The sequence below is a fragment of the Penicillium cataractarum genome (assembly GCF_028827025.1).
Source record: "Penicillium cataractarum strain IBT 29864 chromosome Unknown utg000008l, whole genome shotgun sequence".
NCBI classification, from domain to species: Eukaryota; Fungi; Ascomycota; class Eurotiomycetes; order Eurotiales; family Aspergillaceae; genus Penicillium; species Penicillium cataractarum.
Genome location: NW_026622744.1, coordinates 2,238,321 through 2,253,546, shown reverse-complemented (window position 1 = coordinate 2,253,546; position 15,226 = coordinate 2,238,321). Strand labels below are relative to the sequence as shown.

General features: G+C 50.2%; 4 protein-coding genes across 4 annotated transcripts; 1 reads left to right on the top strand and 3 right to left on the bottom strand.

The window, feature by feature from the left end:
- Positions 1–3,096: 3,096 nt before the first annotated feature.
- Positions 3,097–4,513, top strand: N7496_009949 (uncharacterized protein; the record flags this gene model as incomplete). Its single annotated transcript, XM_056702862.1, has 2 exons — positions 3,097–3,164; positions 3,268–4,513. 2 exons carry the CDS (start codon positions 3,097–3,099, stop codon positions 4,511–4,513), a joined length of 1,314 nt encoding a protein of 437 aa, XP_056551862.1.
- Positions 4,514–9,109: 4,596 nt separating this feature from the next.
- Positions 9,110–11,006, bottom strand: N7496_009948 (CBS domain-containing protein; the record flags this gene model as incomplete). Its single annotated transcript, XM_056702861.1, has 4 exons — positions 9,110–9,530; positions 9,645–10,001; positions 10,068–10,540; positions 10,602–11,006. The coding sequence occupies 4 exons, from the start codon at positions 11,004–11,006 to the stop codon at positions 9,110–9,112; spliced, it is 1,656 nt and encodes a 551-aa protein (XP_056551861.1).
- Positions 11,007–11,315: 309 nt separating this feature from the next.
- N7496_009947 (uncharacterized protein) lies at positions 11,316–12,197 on the bottom strand (the record flags this gene model as incomplete). Its single annotated transcript, XM_056702860.1, has 1 exon — positions 11,316–12,197. The coding sequence occupies one exon, from the start codon at positions 12,195–12,197 to the stop codon at positions 11,316–11,318; it is 882 nt and encodes a 293-aa protein (XP_056551860.1).
- Positions 12,198–13,020: 823 nt separating this feature from the next.
- On the bottom strand, positions 13,021–14,994 carry N7496_009946 (uncharacterized protein; the record flags this gene model as incomplete). The annotated part of the gene is made up of 2 exons (XM_056702859.1): positions 13,021–14,231; positions 14,310–14,994. The coding sequence occupies 2 exons, from the start codon at positions 14,992–14,994 to the stop codon at positions 13,021–13,023; spliced, it is 1,896 nt and encodes a 631-aa protein (XP_056551859.1).
- Positions 14,995–15,226: the final 232 nt, after the last annotated feature.

Here is a 15,226-nt window from a genome sequence, read left to right as displayed (position 1 = left end):
CACACCCCCCAGATCCAATCACCCGCTCCGACGCATCAAATCCCCCAAAACCGAAAAGCCTAAAGCAAAATACGAACTTGACGAGCGCAGGGATTCGTTTCTTGTCGCTCGTTGCACATCTGAAGCGTCACCGTGGCGGTCGCTCCCCAGGAACGGGTGGTCGTTCCTGGAAGGGTGTGATGTCGATCATGCCATGCCGATCCGGCACTTTCACTCGGAGATCCTCCAGATTTTCTCTCGGGGAGGGCGAAAAGAGAACTACTGGCGCGTTACAGCGCAGTAATGTGCGGAAGGAACCGCGCCATTCTCCGCGCTGTCGGGAATTGGTCAGAATTGAATCATTGATTGTGGATAGGTAGGTCTCTGGCTCTTATTGTTCGTCGATGTCCTGTGGCTCGGTGGGGTGGGTGCCTTTCTTTCGGGTCGCCGAGTATTCTCCGCTGAGCGCTCTGGACCGATTGGGAAGTTATCTTGTTTGGTTAATATGGTGCGAGCTTCAATTATGGGATTTCTTTTTGCTGGATTGATGTTGTTGGTGTGCTGTGCGAGTGAGTTCTATCTCGTCATACCTGCGAAAGCCGAGTGATCCGCTGTAGAGTAGATCCACTGTTCGCCCCGAACGTTGACGCCAGAAAGCAGATCGTGAGATCTCGGATCTCTGCAGGGCTTTGCTAAATATATAACCTAGAGGTGACTAAATTTTAGTAATCTATAGAGATAGTTTGGTTTATTTGGAATCGTGCTCTGTGTTAGGATAAGCTTCCAAAATAGAGGGCGGAAAAGAGGAGGACTCCAAGATTACAAACCGAAGAGACCGCAGCCAAAGTATCGGGATATCTCAAGGGCCGGAGTCTATAATCAAGCGCTAGCAGGCCTGAAAGGGTATAGACATTGTCTGAGCTAGATTGCCACCCGAACACTACTACGGATTTAGGACTGAAATCGGGATATAGTACTAGCAGGACGAGTAAAAGCCACTCTTCAGTCCCAGGAATTCAGGTTGAACACCTTCTAGTTATGGGCCCATACTCGTCAACTCTCGGCTGAATGCTATAGCCACTGCCACAATTACAGCCCTACGAAAGTATGGAATCTATACCCCCACGCTTCGCATGGTACAAACATGTGAAGTTTTCAGACCGTACGACCTGCCCAAAATGACCAGTGGCGATACACAAAGGGGGACAAGTATCTTGGCCCTCCTTGAAGTGGACTAGGGTTCGGCCGGCCGAATACTGCATCGGCCAGCAACGGGGTGTGTCTAGTATGGGCATTTGAAAAGGGCAGACCATGGATGCCCCCGAAGGGTGGCGAGTTCCCAAGGGCCGAGGAGAGCATCCCGCATTGTACCCGTGGGAATTGGTCAGAGAAGCTGCCGCTGCATAAAGATGACCGCGTGTGGTTTTTTTTGGCGTGTTGGTCTGATGTTTACTTTGAAAGTCTGCATGGCGGCGAGGCTAGATGGTCGGACTGTCGCAAATGAGACCGAGGGCAATCTTTCATACTTTGGACTATTAGTGACTTGGTTTTCTCTCCAATTCTGGTCTGTATCTGGTACTCCAATCGAGTACCAGTCGAGGACTAGTCGAAGCTCAGGACTATCGGGGCTGACGGGCTCATGCCTTCCGATAGGCTCCTGCAGAGTACAACTGGCGTTGACGCTAGCCTGAGCGTTTGAAGCAGCGCTCTGATCTCTGGTAAGAATTTCCCCCAAAACAAGTGGCTGTGCGCGCGAGATAGTCGAAACTATGCTGTGGCTACGGTGACAAAGTACCGTCACAAGAGTAGAGAATCCGGCAAAACAATAGTCGAGAGGGAGGGTTAAATCTGAGCTCAGAAGGAATTGACGCTAAGCGTGGCCGATCGTCGTTAGCTTTTTTTGAGTTATCCTCTAGAGGCACGAAATCTCCGTGAATCGACCGTCCGTGCGATGGGAGAATAAGAGAGCCCCGTGCGGATCGGGGGGCTGCAGGAACCCTCGTGTTGGTCGGATTGGGGGGGGATTGTTATCGTTTTCTGGGATGGCGTGGTCGGTCCCCTCTCTCTCTCGATGGTGAATGGCTGTACTGTATACAACAAAGGAGTAAGAAGTTGAAATTTTCCTTCCCCAGCGCCGGATTCGGTCACGTGGGATTTTGCCAGTGCTGTACAGACTCCTTCAGTAGATCCTCGTCAATCTTGAGTATCTTCCAAGAGCAAACAGCAAAAGAAACCCCACTCAACTCGACAAAACGACGTTAACCTCAGACGCTTTGGGAAGATCTACACAGTCGCATCGCGGGGGAGGACCTTTAGCGACCTTTCTCCACTCCCAGTGATACCAATCCCGGTCTAGGCCTCTCCTCCTCCTCTTTCTCAGCCAGACTCGGCCAACTCATGCAGGAAAAAGCCAGTAGCGCAAGCCGGTCTCTACTATCTCTTTTTCCAAGAGTCCCAAGGATCCGCCCAGGGAACCCTAGCAGAGAAGAGGCAGAGAGATCCCAGCAACTGCAGAAATCGGGAACAAGTATCCGGGCCCCTGGTTTAACCTAGGAGGCTAGGACACGGCGAATGGAAAATCCGCTACCAATACCCATTCTAGAGCCCATCCCCCTCTTATCATTCGATTATTATTCAACAACTACCGCACTGTGGCGCCATCGAACGGGCTCGCCGTGCAAAAGAAAATGAGCCATCGCCCGGCAGACCCTCCTAGGCCAAACGGGGCTAAACGGGGCCCAAGTGGATGCGGCGATTCCATGGCTCAACTACCAACGAGACTTTTCTCGGCGTCCCAACTACGATCGCCTTGGGTCCCATGGATCCGCTCTCGCAAGCTTCCCTGCGAGTCTGCGTCCTGACAGCTTTGCTCTTGCCCCCCCTCCAAGAAACTCAAATCGGGAAACGGCTCTCCAGCGTAACTGAACCACTCAGTGAACTCCGGGCGCTATTATTATTTAATATCCTTCCCCTCCGCCTCCTCATTGCATTCCAACCCCCCCCCTCCATCCTGTACTGGCATTATATCATAATCCTAGTTCAGATCTACACTCATCCACTCCTGGGCTGAGCAATCACTTAACTTCTTTACCCACTTTTCCCCATTCCTTATCCGAGATGGCCTCGCCAGATCTCGATCAGGATATCTCTCCTGTACCCCGGTCTCGGGAGGAGAATCAGGAGAGGTAAGTACTTCTTTCTCATGGAAGGACTACCTCTTCCATCGAGCCCTCCTATCCGAGGTATACAGAGAGATCGAAGAAAACATAGGACTAACATACCTTCCAGAGCTTTTATTGCTGCTTCGCGGCGCAAGGACCGTAGCCTGGATGCACGGTTGGAATCAGCTAACCGAGCGTCGATGCTGCACAAGAAGCGCACCGGAAAGGCATTCCACATCACCAAGGAGATTGTTGAGAAAGAAGCCATGTATGAAGAAGTTGACGAGCGCTATCAAGAGAAGCGCATCCGTATGCTGCAAGCACAGAACATGCAGATTGAAGAGCAATTCCATCGCCATCTCCTAGCTGCCTTTGCTGCCCGGGCCAACTCCACCTCCGCGGCTTCTTCTATTGCTAGCCGTAGGGCAAGCCTGGCACCGCATGCTTCCGTCGAGGGAAGCTCAACACGGAAGATGAGCTTAGATCTGTCGAATCTGCGTTCTCCATTCCCACAAGGCATGGACTCCAACTCAATGACTAGCCCCGCGACTACTGGAGAGGGATATTTGATGTCACCAACGACGACGTTCGACCCGAATGCCCAGTCATACATGAGCTGCATGGACGGCTCTACCGGCTACCCATCTCACATGGTCACCGCGGCATCCTCAGCGGCACAGATCCCAGCCTACGCTGTTCAGGCACAGACCCCTGCTCCCGCCTGGAGCCATATGGGCTGGGCGCATATGCAACAGCAGGTCCCTACTCCTACCCAGACACCCACCGACTCTCAAGCCGTGCGCATGTGGCAGCAACAGATGATGCAGCAAGCTCAGATGCCCACCGATGCTGCGGCTGCCATTCAGATGCGACAGTTCAGAGAACGCCTGGCCTCCGCGCCAGAATTGCCAGTGCAGCACCTCGCACAGCACGTTGCTCCGGCCGCGTCCATATCCGGTCCTAGTGGCGGCCACGGTCACTCCCGCGGCCATTCTCAGCCTAGCAACAACTTCCACAACCTCCATCTCCTCACTCAAGGTACACATCTGGCCCAGGTGGCTCCCTCGAACACCAGCTCGCCTAAGATCGAGTCTTATTCTGGAGAGACTCAGTCTACACCTGAATTCTGCCCCACTCCCAACACCCCTCTATCACCTACCGCTCTGGGCACTGCCCAGGGTGGGGCTGTGGTAAAGTTAGAGGGGGGTGAGGGCGGCGATGGCGTTATGGTTTCCCATGAGGAGCTGGACCCTGATTTTAATGAGTTCAGCCAATTTGCTCTGGGCTTGGGTAATACTTCCCTACCAGAGCGGGAGCCCTTTGGCTTCGACGAGTTCGTTGCTCTAGATGACTACGGTACCGTCTCCTGCTAAAGTACTTTCCCCGACCTACTTTCCTTTCTCATACTTGTCTTTTTTTTGCACTTATTCTGCCTTTCATTCTTGAGGGGCTATTTACATGATTCCCCAACTTTTTTGATGTATATGACCGTGTTTGGCTTGTACATTTGCTCTGTGTATCATACTTTGGTTTTGGGTTTTTTTCCCCCTGTCTGTGTTCTTTTTTTTCCATCTTTTCCTATTTTTTTCCGGTTTATCATCACTATCTACTTTCTTTTCTAATGCCTCCATGATGAGGAATGCGTTTGGGTGCTCCAAAGCCAGGCGTTAACTTTCCGCGGGATTCGGGATTTGGATTCTTTGGATTTGGAACCGGGATGAGGGGAAGGAGGGGCGGGGGGGAACTTGTGCATTTCAGTTCAGCTCAGCTCTCGAACCTTACAGCTAGTTCCAAGGATGGACAGGATCCACGTTGCTACTACTTACTTTCTCCCATCTACTGTCATGAGAAACGAAATTTCACTTTGAATCTATACCTTTTTAACAAACGTGCGGGTTTTTTTTCTCTTCATCTCTTCTCCGTGTTCCTCTATTCGTGCACCAGATATACACGCCCAAGGGTTTTGTCCGCAGGTACTACTATGTACAGTTGCATTCGCTGCCGCAAACAATCAATCGAGTACCTATTCCGGCGAATCCTGCATCTTCCAAATCTTTCAAATCGTTGTATCCTCTCCACTACGAGCCAGTGTCTACAATCCCCCTCCCACGGGCCGTGCCAGCTCCAGCTCCAGCTTCATTCTACAAGCTCCAAGCTCCAAGCTCGAGCTAGTTTTCAGTTTTTTCCCCCCGGAACTCTACTTTCGCATGTAACAGCCTATCGTCGTTTCGACTGCCCTTGTTGCACGAATTACACGACTCGTGAAACCTCAGGCCACCCACGGTACATGGTACACGGGGGGGCACTTGGGCCTCCATGTTAATTAACCAATCATCCAACCAGAATGCTCATGGTCGCCCTTCATTTTTTTTCACTCATCCTCGTAGTGATTTACCCCACCTGACATCACCCCCTTCTCCTCCCCGTTATGATTTCCGATTTGGCTATGATTCCAAATTCTCACTATCATAGCCACGGTCGCGAGGCGCATAGAGCAGGGAAAACCAGGTACTTTTGTAAGCTCGAACGGCCCACCCAGCCTTCTTAGAAGTTTGTCTAGTAGCACCAAGTAGGTTTTCTAAGTTTTTAATTTTTAGCTCGGCCAACGCTCGTCTTGAGGAGGCTACTTGTGTGAAGTACTAGCGCCAGATCGGCTCGTTTTGCTGCTTTCCCTAATGAGGTATTTGGGGGCGTGACGAGGGGTTAGGATTGGGATATCATCGCGCTTGGCATCGGCATTGCTCACATTTAGTCAACGGGCTCGCATTGAGCTGCTTAGTTTAACAGTTAAATTTCTCGAGCTAATGCTTTGTGATGTCACAGTTTCCCCCGTGCCTTGCAGAGCGTTTGGGGGAGAGGCTGGGCATTGATTTGGGGGCGATTCGGGGTTATCTGTAAGAGGCGGTCCCGAGGGAATGGATCTGGGTTCGTACTACCTGATGGTTAATCAAACTACCAATTAGAGGGCTCTGTGCTGCATTTCATGCTTCGCTTTGACCTATACCCTACAATAATGCTATTCCCATATCCCAGCCCGATTCGAGATGGTAATAATTTGATAATTATATAGTGTAATGCTAGGACGGGATTTAGTTTCTCATTATTAATATATAACTAGTGGCCGGGTATAATTTCTCTTCTATAACGCCCCCAAATTAAACACTCAAGCCTCTCGAGAGAGATTTACCTCTCGCACTGACTTGCAACTAACTAAAGCCGCAAAATTGCGGGGTTAAGGTTGCAGCTCCCGCACAGACCATCCATCCGTTTTGGGGACTAGTGTTATCCACCCGTATCCACGGATCACCAGCACCGCTCGCCCTTGGGCCACAGCCGATAGGCGGATAAGTCAGCGATCAGACGGGGGGCATTCAAGGATCGAAATGGATCGCGGTGGAGTAGACCCAATAATGGCCCGCTGCAATCGGAACCCCGTGCATGCATCCGGACCAGCCATTGGTGTGGTGCGGATGCCTCTTCTGGGCACCCGTTGGTCGGTTCTAGCCCCAATCGTTGCGGAGTGGGGGTGGAGAGGAGGAGGAAGAGAGCTGTGATGAGAATCAAGTTTATCTGGTTCCTATCAACATCAGCTTACAAGGGGAAAGAGGGGGGGGGGGGATTTTTCTGAGCGCATTATCGAGCTCGCCACTTGAATATAATCTTACTGCATCGTCTGATTGGGGACTATCAAGGCTGATTGCGTGTCGAGATGGTACGAGCTTGCTGACGGATGGTCTGATAAGCCATCAGTCAACGATCTAGACTTGTTCGTTTGGGCCTTCCATGTGGGAAACACATGTGCAGATGCATGCTGCAGCTATCCGCTACCTTGTTTTCGTTTCTTTTGATGTTCAAGGCTGTCCTATCTATTGGCGAGTTGTACGAGGGAAGGACCAATTCCTGATTCCACCTATCTTGACAACCCGTTCTAGAGCTTATGGCGTCTTTTAGATGTTTTTGCACGCGATGTCTCTTGCCAACAATCATTCCATACTTGCCGACGTGCAATATTCGCACGTGCCCTCGCTCGTATCATTTAACTATAGCCACCGCCACTCATCAACAAATCCATCAAATGATAGTATATAGACGCATGTCAAACCATAGCAACCAGAACACCTAGCGAGACCATCTCGCGGCTGCAATCGCCTGATCGACCAATCAGCAACCTCGTCACACACAATGGGAGTATTTCTCCGGTAGCCCAGGAGAAAATAGCTGGTTCTGGCGGGTAGTGGAGAAGAAGAAGCGAAAGACCGGGTCTGGACTGGCCGCTCATTGCAAGTGTACCCAGGGAACATATCGATCGATGGGGTTGTCGTTGGAATTTTTTTGCTCCGGATTTTCGTGGGCTTTATCGCCTTACCAGGTTTCTGACAAGGGGTCATATATGGGAATGGAGATCATGCCATTTAATTGCTCAGCCCCTTCTAGCCGTATATGGTATAGAGTGCGGTGAATACTTGAATAATGCGATCGAGAACCTGAATCCACTTTATAGTTACTACTGCATGCTCTATGCAGGATTTGTAGACCATGCAGGATTTTGGACGATAAACTACACTACGCCACACGCAGATCATAGTAGATCTTTTATAACGGTCTTTTACAAAGACCATAGGCAATGACTTTGAAGAAATGTGAAAGATCAGTAGAAAGTACCTGTATACGATCAACCAGACCATCGGTGCCACACTATAACACATTGAGATAAGTACGTCTTTCCTCATCCGGCGACAACAATCAACCAACCGCAAGCCTGCCATAATAAAGAAGTAACTCACGGTACCCGAATTCCCATTCATCAACCATAATGGATCCCCCTGTCCACCCAAACCAAAGCCCCGGTACGCCCTACTTCGTGTTGACACGCCGAGAAAATGAATCAGGCAGATGACCCGATAGTATGGAGTTATGATCGACCCGATGCGGCTGTGCTGTACAGTTGATACCGACGGGCTAAACCGCCAGCGTGGGGTGAAAAAAAATGTGGGCAAATGGGCGATCAGGATAAGCAAGAGCAAAAACATACAATTGGCCTACGGCTGGACTCGGTACACTGAAAATCAAGGCGCCGATGTATGGGACGGATGGGACGTGCGTGATGGCGATCTCGATTTGTAGCGAAAGAGAATGCGTAGAGAGACCCCCTCAACGATGGGTGCTGATTTGTTCTCCACCAAGTAATCCACAAGGTCGCCCTATACGTCGATCTACCAGTATAATCTGGTCGGGCTCGCCTATACGCTATCTCCAAAACCCGGTGAGCCCGAGGCCGCAAATAAGACGCAATGGTAAATATCTCCTTTCGAATGACCGAATATTACTCTCGACGTCGGACTTCCCGAGATTGATCCGTTTACGCGGACGCGTGGATCCTAAGATCCTTGATGCCAGGCTAAAAGGCCCAGCCTTTTTACAGAGAACTCATAATTGGTCTTCCCATACTGGGATATTTCATGTTTTGTGAATTTATTCGGTCAAGCACCGAGTTTATTTCATTGCTTTGATTTCTTGTGGCTATAGATGAGGCCATTCAGTGTCCATGGTTAGACTTTGACCCATGATATGACAATTCTCAAAGTACGTAAACGCAGGGGCAAGTCAGAAGGAGATGATTTCCATATCCACAGCCGAGGATTCAGCTCAAGAAAATGACGGGATGAGAAGGATGGCTAGAACCAGCCAAAATTCCAAGAACAAGAAAGGCCTCCGGGAAAAAGCGCCAGTGGAGAAAAGCAGGATAACCAAGGCAGAAAGACGCCAAATAGAGAGAGAGAAGTCAGATTGTGGCTATGTCACGCAAAGGGTGGGATCATATGGAAAGAGAATGGAGGTTGTTGTGTTGCCTGATCCACTATACTCGGTAGGTATATCTTGTTTTGCCATTGAGGGCTTCCAAATTAGGAAGTGAGTTTGTGTCCCATCTCAAAGTCTCTTGAAAATTTTCTTCAGTAGTCCAGAACACTCTAAACACCACCCCGGCTAAACAATTCTCGACCAATCTCACCGCTACGGCGAACGCTCATACTTGAAGAGCTGCTGCGCCGACGGCGCCGAGATTCGGCCGGATCTGCGGGACTCAGGCCACTCGCGCGGGCGTGTAGGTTCAGAATATCAGTCAAGCTAACAACTCCAACCAGACGGCCGGATAAGCGAGCACCTGGTAGGGCTGATGCTGGGATTGAAGGCGCGAGTGGCGGTGTCACTCCGGAGGATGCAACTGGTGGGAACGGAGCAGTGGGTAGCGTAGGGAGGTGAGGTGTCGCCGGGCCGGGAGGCTGTGAAGGGAGACTCACGGGCGTTGGAAGAGGTGAAGGTGGTGGAGACAATGTAGTATTCGATCCTGTCGTCGCGAGAGGAACTGGTGCTGCCAGAGGAATGTGTGCACTGGAGTGAGATGGAGTTGGAGGTCCCGACGAAGATGGAGACAACGGGTCGGTCACCCAGAGTCTAGTCTGGTTAGTTTTTGCCCATCTACTGTATCGAGGATTTCTTGCTTACCGATGCGATCGTGTAGCCACAAGCTTCGCAACTGTGTGAGCGAGCGTCGATGTGGGATTCACATGGAAAACGGGGAACGAATCTTTGCCTTCAATCAACCCGCGGGTCGAGAGAATCACCGAAATAAAGTGCGTGCAGGTATTTTGAAGAAGGGGTAGCGACGAGGACCGTGTGAGAAGCTTTAGATATGTTAGCTGGAAGTCTCCAGTGCCTGAAGAAGAGGTTTGCTCGGTGTTTACCTTGACATCCGTCGTCGAGATATTGCCAATCACATTCCAATGGTTATCAACCACAACAAGAGATGATACTCCTTCAGTGTTCATCAACTGAAGGGCTTCACTGAGAGGCTTATCGCCGCTGCAATTGTATCGACAGTTAGCCTCGACACCAAGTCATGAATCAAAGTATCGGAGGAGGCCTTACTTGATGGAAATCACATTGTGGGATCCAATCCGCAAGTTGTTCAGAGCCTGCGGATAGAGCTGCTCAATCGCAGGGAAGCTGCGGCCATTCTCCCAGAGGAACTTGACCAGTCGGAATTGACTGAAGATACCAACCACTTCTTGGTCGTTGGACTCCTTGGTCACGACGACACGATGGATACCGCCGCCAAACGTTTCCACCGCCGTGAGAACATTTGCGGATGCCGGTAGCGTAACGAGGGGTTCCTTTTCCATGCCCAAGGCCTTGACATCCTTGAGCGGGATCTTCTCTCCCTCTCGAGCTTTCTTGGCAAGCTCATCATACGATGTGCGATGTCCTTCTTGCGGAGTGGTCAACCCTGCAGCCAACAACAGATATGTGTTTAGATCGGAGTAATCGAATGTAGCCACGGCAGCATTGTGTTGAGGACTTTCGCGAATAAGCAGTACGGGGGCACCGGTATCAATCAAGATCTACACCGTATTAGTTCCCCACAACAATGAATCCAAGATGTAGCTCGCCCGGAGAACCTACATTCGTCGCCTCTTCAATGCCCGTATCCAATTCAACGAATTGTAAGTCGCCCGGACTGACCAGCTCTCCAATGGAGATCTCTCGCCAGTCCCGACCAATAAATGCTGGATCAACATTCTTCGGTGGTGGGGGGTTATCAATCAAGCTCTGAATAGCGGACTGCGTGAGGGAGGGTTGTCGTCGATTCCTTGGAGAGCCAGGCGGTCCACGGAGAGTCTCACTCAAGCTCTGACGGTGCTGATGATTTGCAGGGGGCATGTGTAAAACTCGTAGCTGGTTCTGATTCCGTGAGGGGCGGGTATCGGTGCTGGATCGGGGCGACGTCACACCGGAGCCGTTGTTGGGATCGGCAGAGGCGTTGAGGGAGGTGTCGGAGCCCTCCCGACTAAGCTGGCTATCTGCCATATTCAATCCCGTCAAATCTATCCGGTTTGACAAGAAATTGGGAGAGCAGCGGAGTAGTTGAGAGTCAAGGGAACAGGTGACGCGGGGGTTGAGTGGGCTGTGCCAATGAACGACCGCCGATTTCTGACATCATGTGATTATGTCATCAACAATGCCAAGCCTTTCTATGGGCGGGAGACCACAAGTATACCAGAGCGGAGATGTACTGAACAGTTGGACTGCTCTTACCTCCTGTTCTTTGAAAATAGTGCATTGGATGGAGATTTTCGCTTCCCGTCACGATTGAAATGCTGATTGGCATAGCCATACTCACATCCCGAGAAAGTCGCCTAGCACATCTGCCATATCTCTTCCTCCTCGTTCCTTCATTATCCGCTTGCCAGTGTTTCGAGGCTGCTGGATCTCTTGTGGTGCTCGTTTTCTGTCATTTTGCCCAGTCGGTCGAGTAAGTATAAAGATGGACTTTGCTGCATATGCCGCTCTCCTCTGTTCCTTTTCAAGGTCATCGCAAGCAAGGGCAGGCAGGCCAAATTCCATAATGGGGATGTTGGAGTCTAACATGGGAGAGTTTGGCTTTGGTTCTATGTCTTTGAGCCTCAGCCCATCTTCATAGACTTTCAAAAGTGGTCCCAGATATTTCAATGCGTCCATCTTTGCGCCTTCGGGAACCCAATCCAGTCTTTGAATATTCCAACCTGCCACCTTGACTCCGTCTTTAGTCCTGGCTTTTGGATGACTGGATTCTGGTGTAAACTTTCCGCACTGATGTATGACGACAACCTTCAGGCGTGGCAATTTTTCAAGCATCCAAATAATGTGGTGGGTAAGGCTATTCTGCTGATAGATTCTCAGAACTTGTAGGTTCTGTAAGGATCCTGTAGACTGTGCAGCATCAAGCCAACTGCGTACGACGCCATCATCCAGTTGTATCGCATCTCTCGTTTCAATATTGTTTGGAAAGCTCGAGTCAAAAATTCGGCGGTTGATCTCGAGGGCCACCAGGTTCTTGAGATTGCCAAGATCGACGAGATCCGAGACACTGGCATAGGCACTAGACAATGACAAGGCAGCGCGCCAGTGACAAGCATTGCTTCTTATATTATCAATATAACCCTTCATGGGTGTTTTTGGAATCCTAGTTCTCAGGCAGTAGGACGGGCTGAGTGGCGGGAATTGTTCTGGATACCTCATTGTGAGGATCTTCCACATCAGAAGCGTTTGCTTGCCCCTACCGACGTGGTTAGCAAAGAGCCATTTATCCACTCAAAATTGACGGAATTCACCCACCTGTTTCCCAAGAACTCCCAGAGCTCTTTTGCAATTTTCCATGGCACATTTTCGAATAGCTCAGGCTTTAATGCTGACTGGTCCATAACAAGACGTCTAGTAGCTGTATCTTTCAGAGAGGGTGCCCCAGACTCATTTCCCCCACCCTCTCCAATTGGGAGAAATGGACTTTCATGATACCAGTGTGAACCTCGAGAAAAGTCGTGCTGAGCCGCCGGTGAATCGAATATTATTGACATCGCGGAGAAATACTTTCTGGTAATCGCGAAGGCACCAAGTCCTGTTTCAAGGGATAAGAGAAGCAGGCAATGACAAGATGATAGTGCCCATTTCAGATCGGACTTTCTCTTCAATTCAGGATGGGAGCATTCATATTGTGCAGTAGACGCGTGATAGACGCGTCGGCCAGAGTCAAATTTTCCCAATCGGGATATAAGGCGGCTATACACGTGACTTTGGTCAGGTTTATGATAGATCGCAAATATCATAAACCAATGCTGAACTAAGTGAATCTCTTGCTCTAACTATGAATTTCTTATCTAATTCCTGAAGGCCTTTGTTGAAATAATCTCTTGAACCCCAATCCATAGCTAGATACAGGATGCAGTCCGATCGCCTATAAACTGATACTTAAGTGACTTGCCCTACTACAATCCTATAATATAACGAGCTCATATATGTTCTTATTCATTTTAGTAGCCGTAATCCACGAACCTTAAAAAAAGCATCAACCCATTTCAGTCCGCTCATGCTCCCTTGCAAATTTACTCCAATGCCGCACCCTAGATCCCCATTTGAACAGTAGAAAAGGCACCGGCAAAAACAACATCGCAATACCCCCCAATAAGGTCAACGTCCAAGCCTCCCCGAGATCTTTATACATAATCTCCGCCAGCACAGCCATCGCCCCAGCAGCCATGACCCGGACAGCCTGAATAGTGGACAACGCACTAGCCGTGTGATACTCGAATGTCGCCGCGATATACTGATACGAGGAAACAACGACGCCCAACACGCCGAAGCCAAACGCGAGCGCCGCTGGAAGGGGACACCATATTGAGATCGAAGGGCGAGCTGTCCAGCCCATCCAGAAAAGCGAAAGAGGGATTATCGGTGCGCCGAACATGGACATGTACAGGTTACATTCGGGTTCGGGTCGGGCCAAATCGTGTCTGCGGGCGTGGTAGATATCTCTTCGGATGAGTCTCATTGAGAGTGGGACGAGAACGCTGGCGAGTATGATTCCCGTGGAGATTGCGAGAAAGCAAAGGCCTGTTTCGCCTTGATTGAGACCATAATTTTCCTCGAAGATCGAAGCAAAGCCTGCAGTGAAGGTGTAGAGAATTATGAAGACGATCGCCATATAAGCGGAAAATACCACGATAATTGGCTCTGTCCAGAAGAAGATTATCGGTCGAGAGAATGCGTTGCGGAAACGTCCTCGTAGGGAGACTTTCTTGAATTCCAGTGGTGCTCGGTAGCGGTCATCGCCCGTCAGACGACGAAGTTGTTGTGCCTTCCATCGAAGTAAAACCGGACTGTAAGTTTCAGGGAGAAATAGAATAACAAGTGCCAACAAGAGGCCGGTTAGAATGGCAGTCGACCAGTCCACAAAGCGCCAACTGACTGTATTTGCCATCACGATGTACGACCCAGGCACTGGTCCAACGGTGGCGCCAAGCTCGAGGATCATAGCATAGTATGGAAACATGTAGACTCGCTCTATCAGAGACCACAGGTCGACGAGGGCAGCTGCGGAGCATACCAACGGACCGGAAGCAAATAGACCAGCCAAGCCACGAGACACAATGCGTTGGGCCAGATTTTGGGATAAAGCTGCACTCGTCTCCAAGAGTATGAATAAGATCAGGCAGACGATGTATACTGGATTCCGCCCAATTACTTCCGAGACGGGCGCAGTCAACATTCCCCCGAGTCCTAGAAGAATTAAGAACAGGGCTAGGAAAATTCTTGTCAGTTTCGCCTCATAAGAGAATTGGAGGCAGCTAAACATACCCGTTGGAAGACTCTGAATCTCAAAGTTGGTGTGAAAAAGCTTCGTAGTTTCAATCAAAGCCGGAGGATCAATGGTAGAGGACCACAATGCCAACGATCCAAGCAAGGAAATCAGCGTCGTGCATGCAAACCGCCGAACAAACGACCAGTTATGCGGATCCATTGGATCCGTATCATCCTCGTAGGAGACAACAATAATCGTGTTCTGTTTCTCCTCGGCGGTCATACGATCCACATCTTCATCAGCATTTGCACTCGATTCACCATTTCCAGCTTCCTCGGGATCCCCATCTTCCTGGTGATCGACATATCTTGCCCTTTCCACACCTGTAATCACGATATCAACGTCGGCCCCAATTGTGTCACGCGAGTTGATTGGGTATGGATCAACATTAAACTCCGGGTCCATATCCGCTCGTTCAACGTCTCCGTCACGTTCCATATGCGAGCGAGCTGTATGGACTTCGAGAGCTGGCCCTCCTACCCTAGTCCGATGGCCATGTTCGGACCATCTCTCTGCGGCAGCTCCCTCGTGAGGGTCGCAGGACTCGGGCATAAGTCCTCCATCTGGGAAGTACCAAAATCGTCGTTCATGGGTCCAGATGTATTGGGCATCCTGATGCTCTGTCACGATTTGTTTCTGGAGTTGTCTGTAGATTCGTCGCTTTTGAAAATACGCTTGCATCGTTCATAGGTAGGGTGGGGGATTTGAGTGAATGATCAGGTCACAATTGTGCAACCTGCGGAACGGGCAGTTTCAGCGAGAGGCTCTCTCGAATGGAGCTTGATGGAACTGCTCAGCCAGAAGCTCATTGGTGGCAAACAACCTATCTTGCTCGTTCTCCTAAAAGCAATAGGGTGTAGGAATAGTGCGCTCTCGGCTCGCTGTTCCGCTGCACCAAGCCTTTTGCATATAT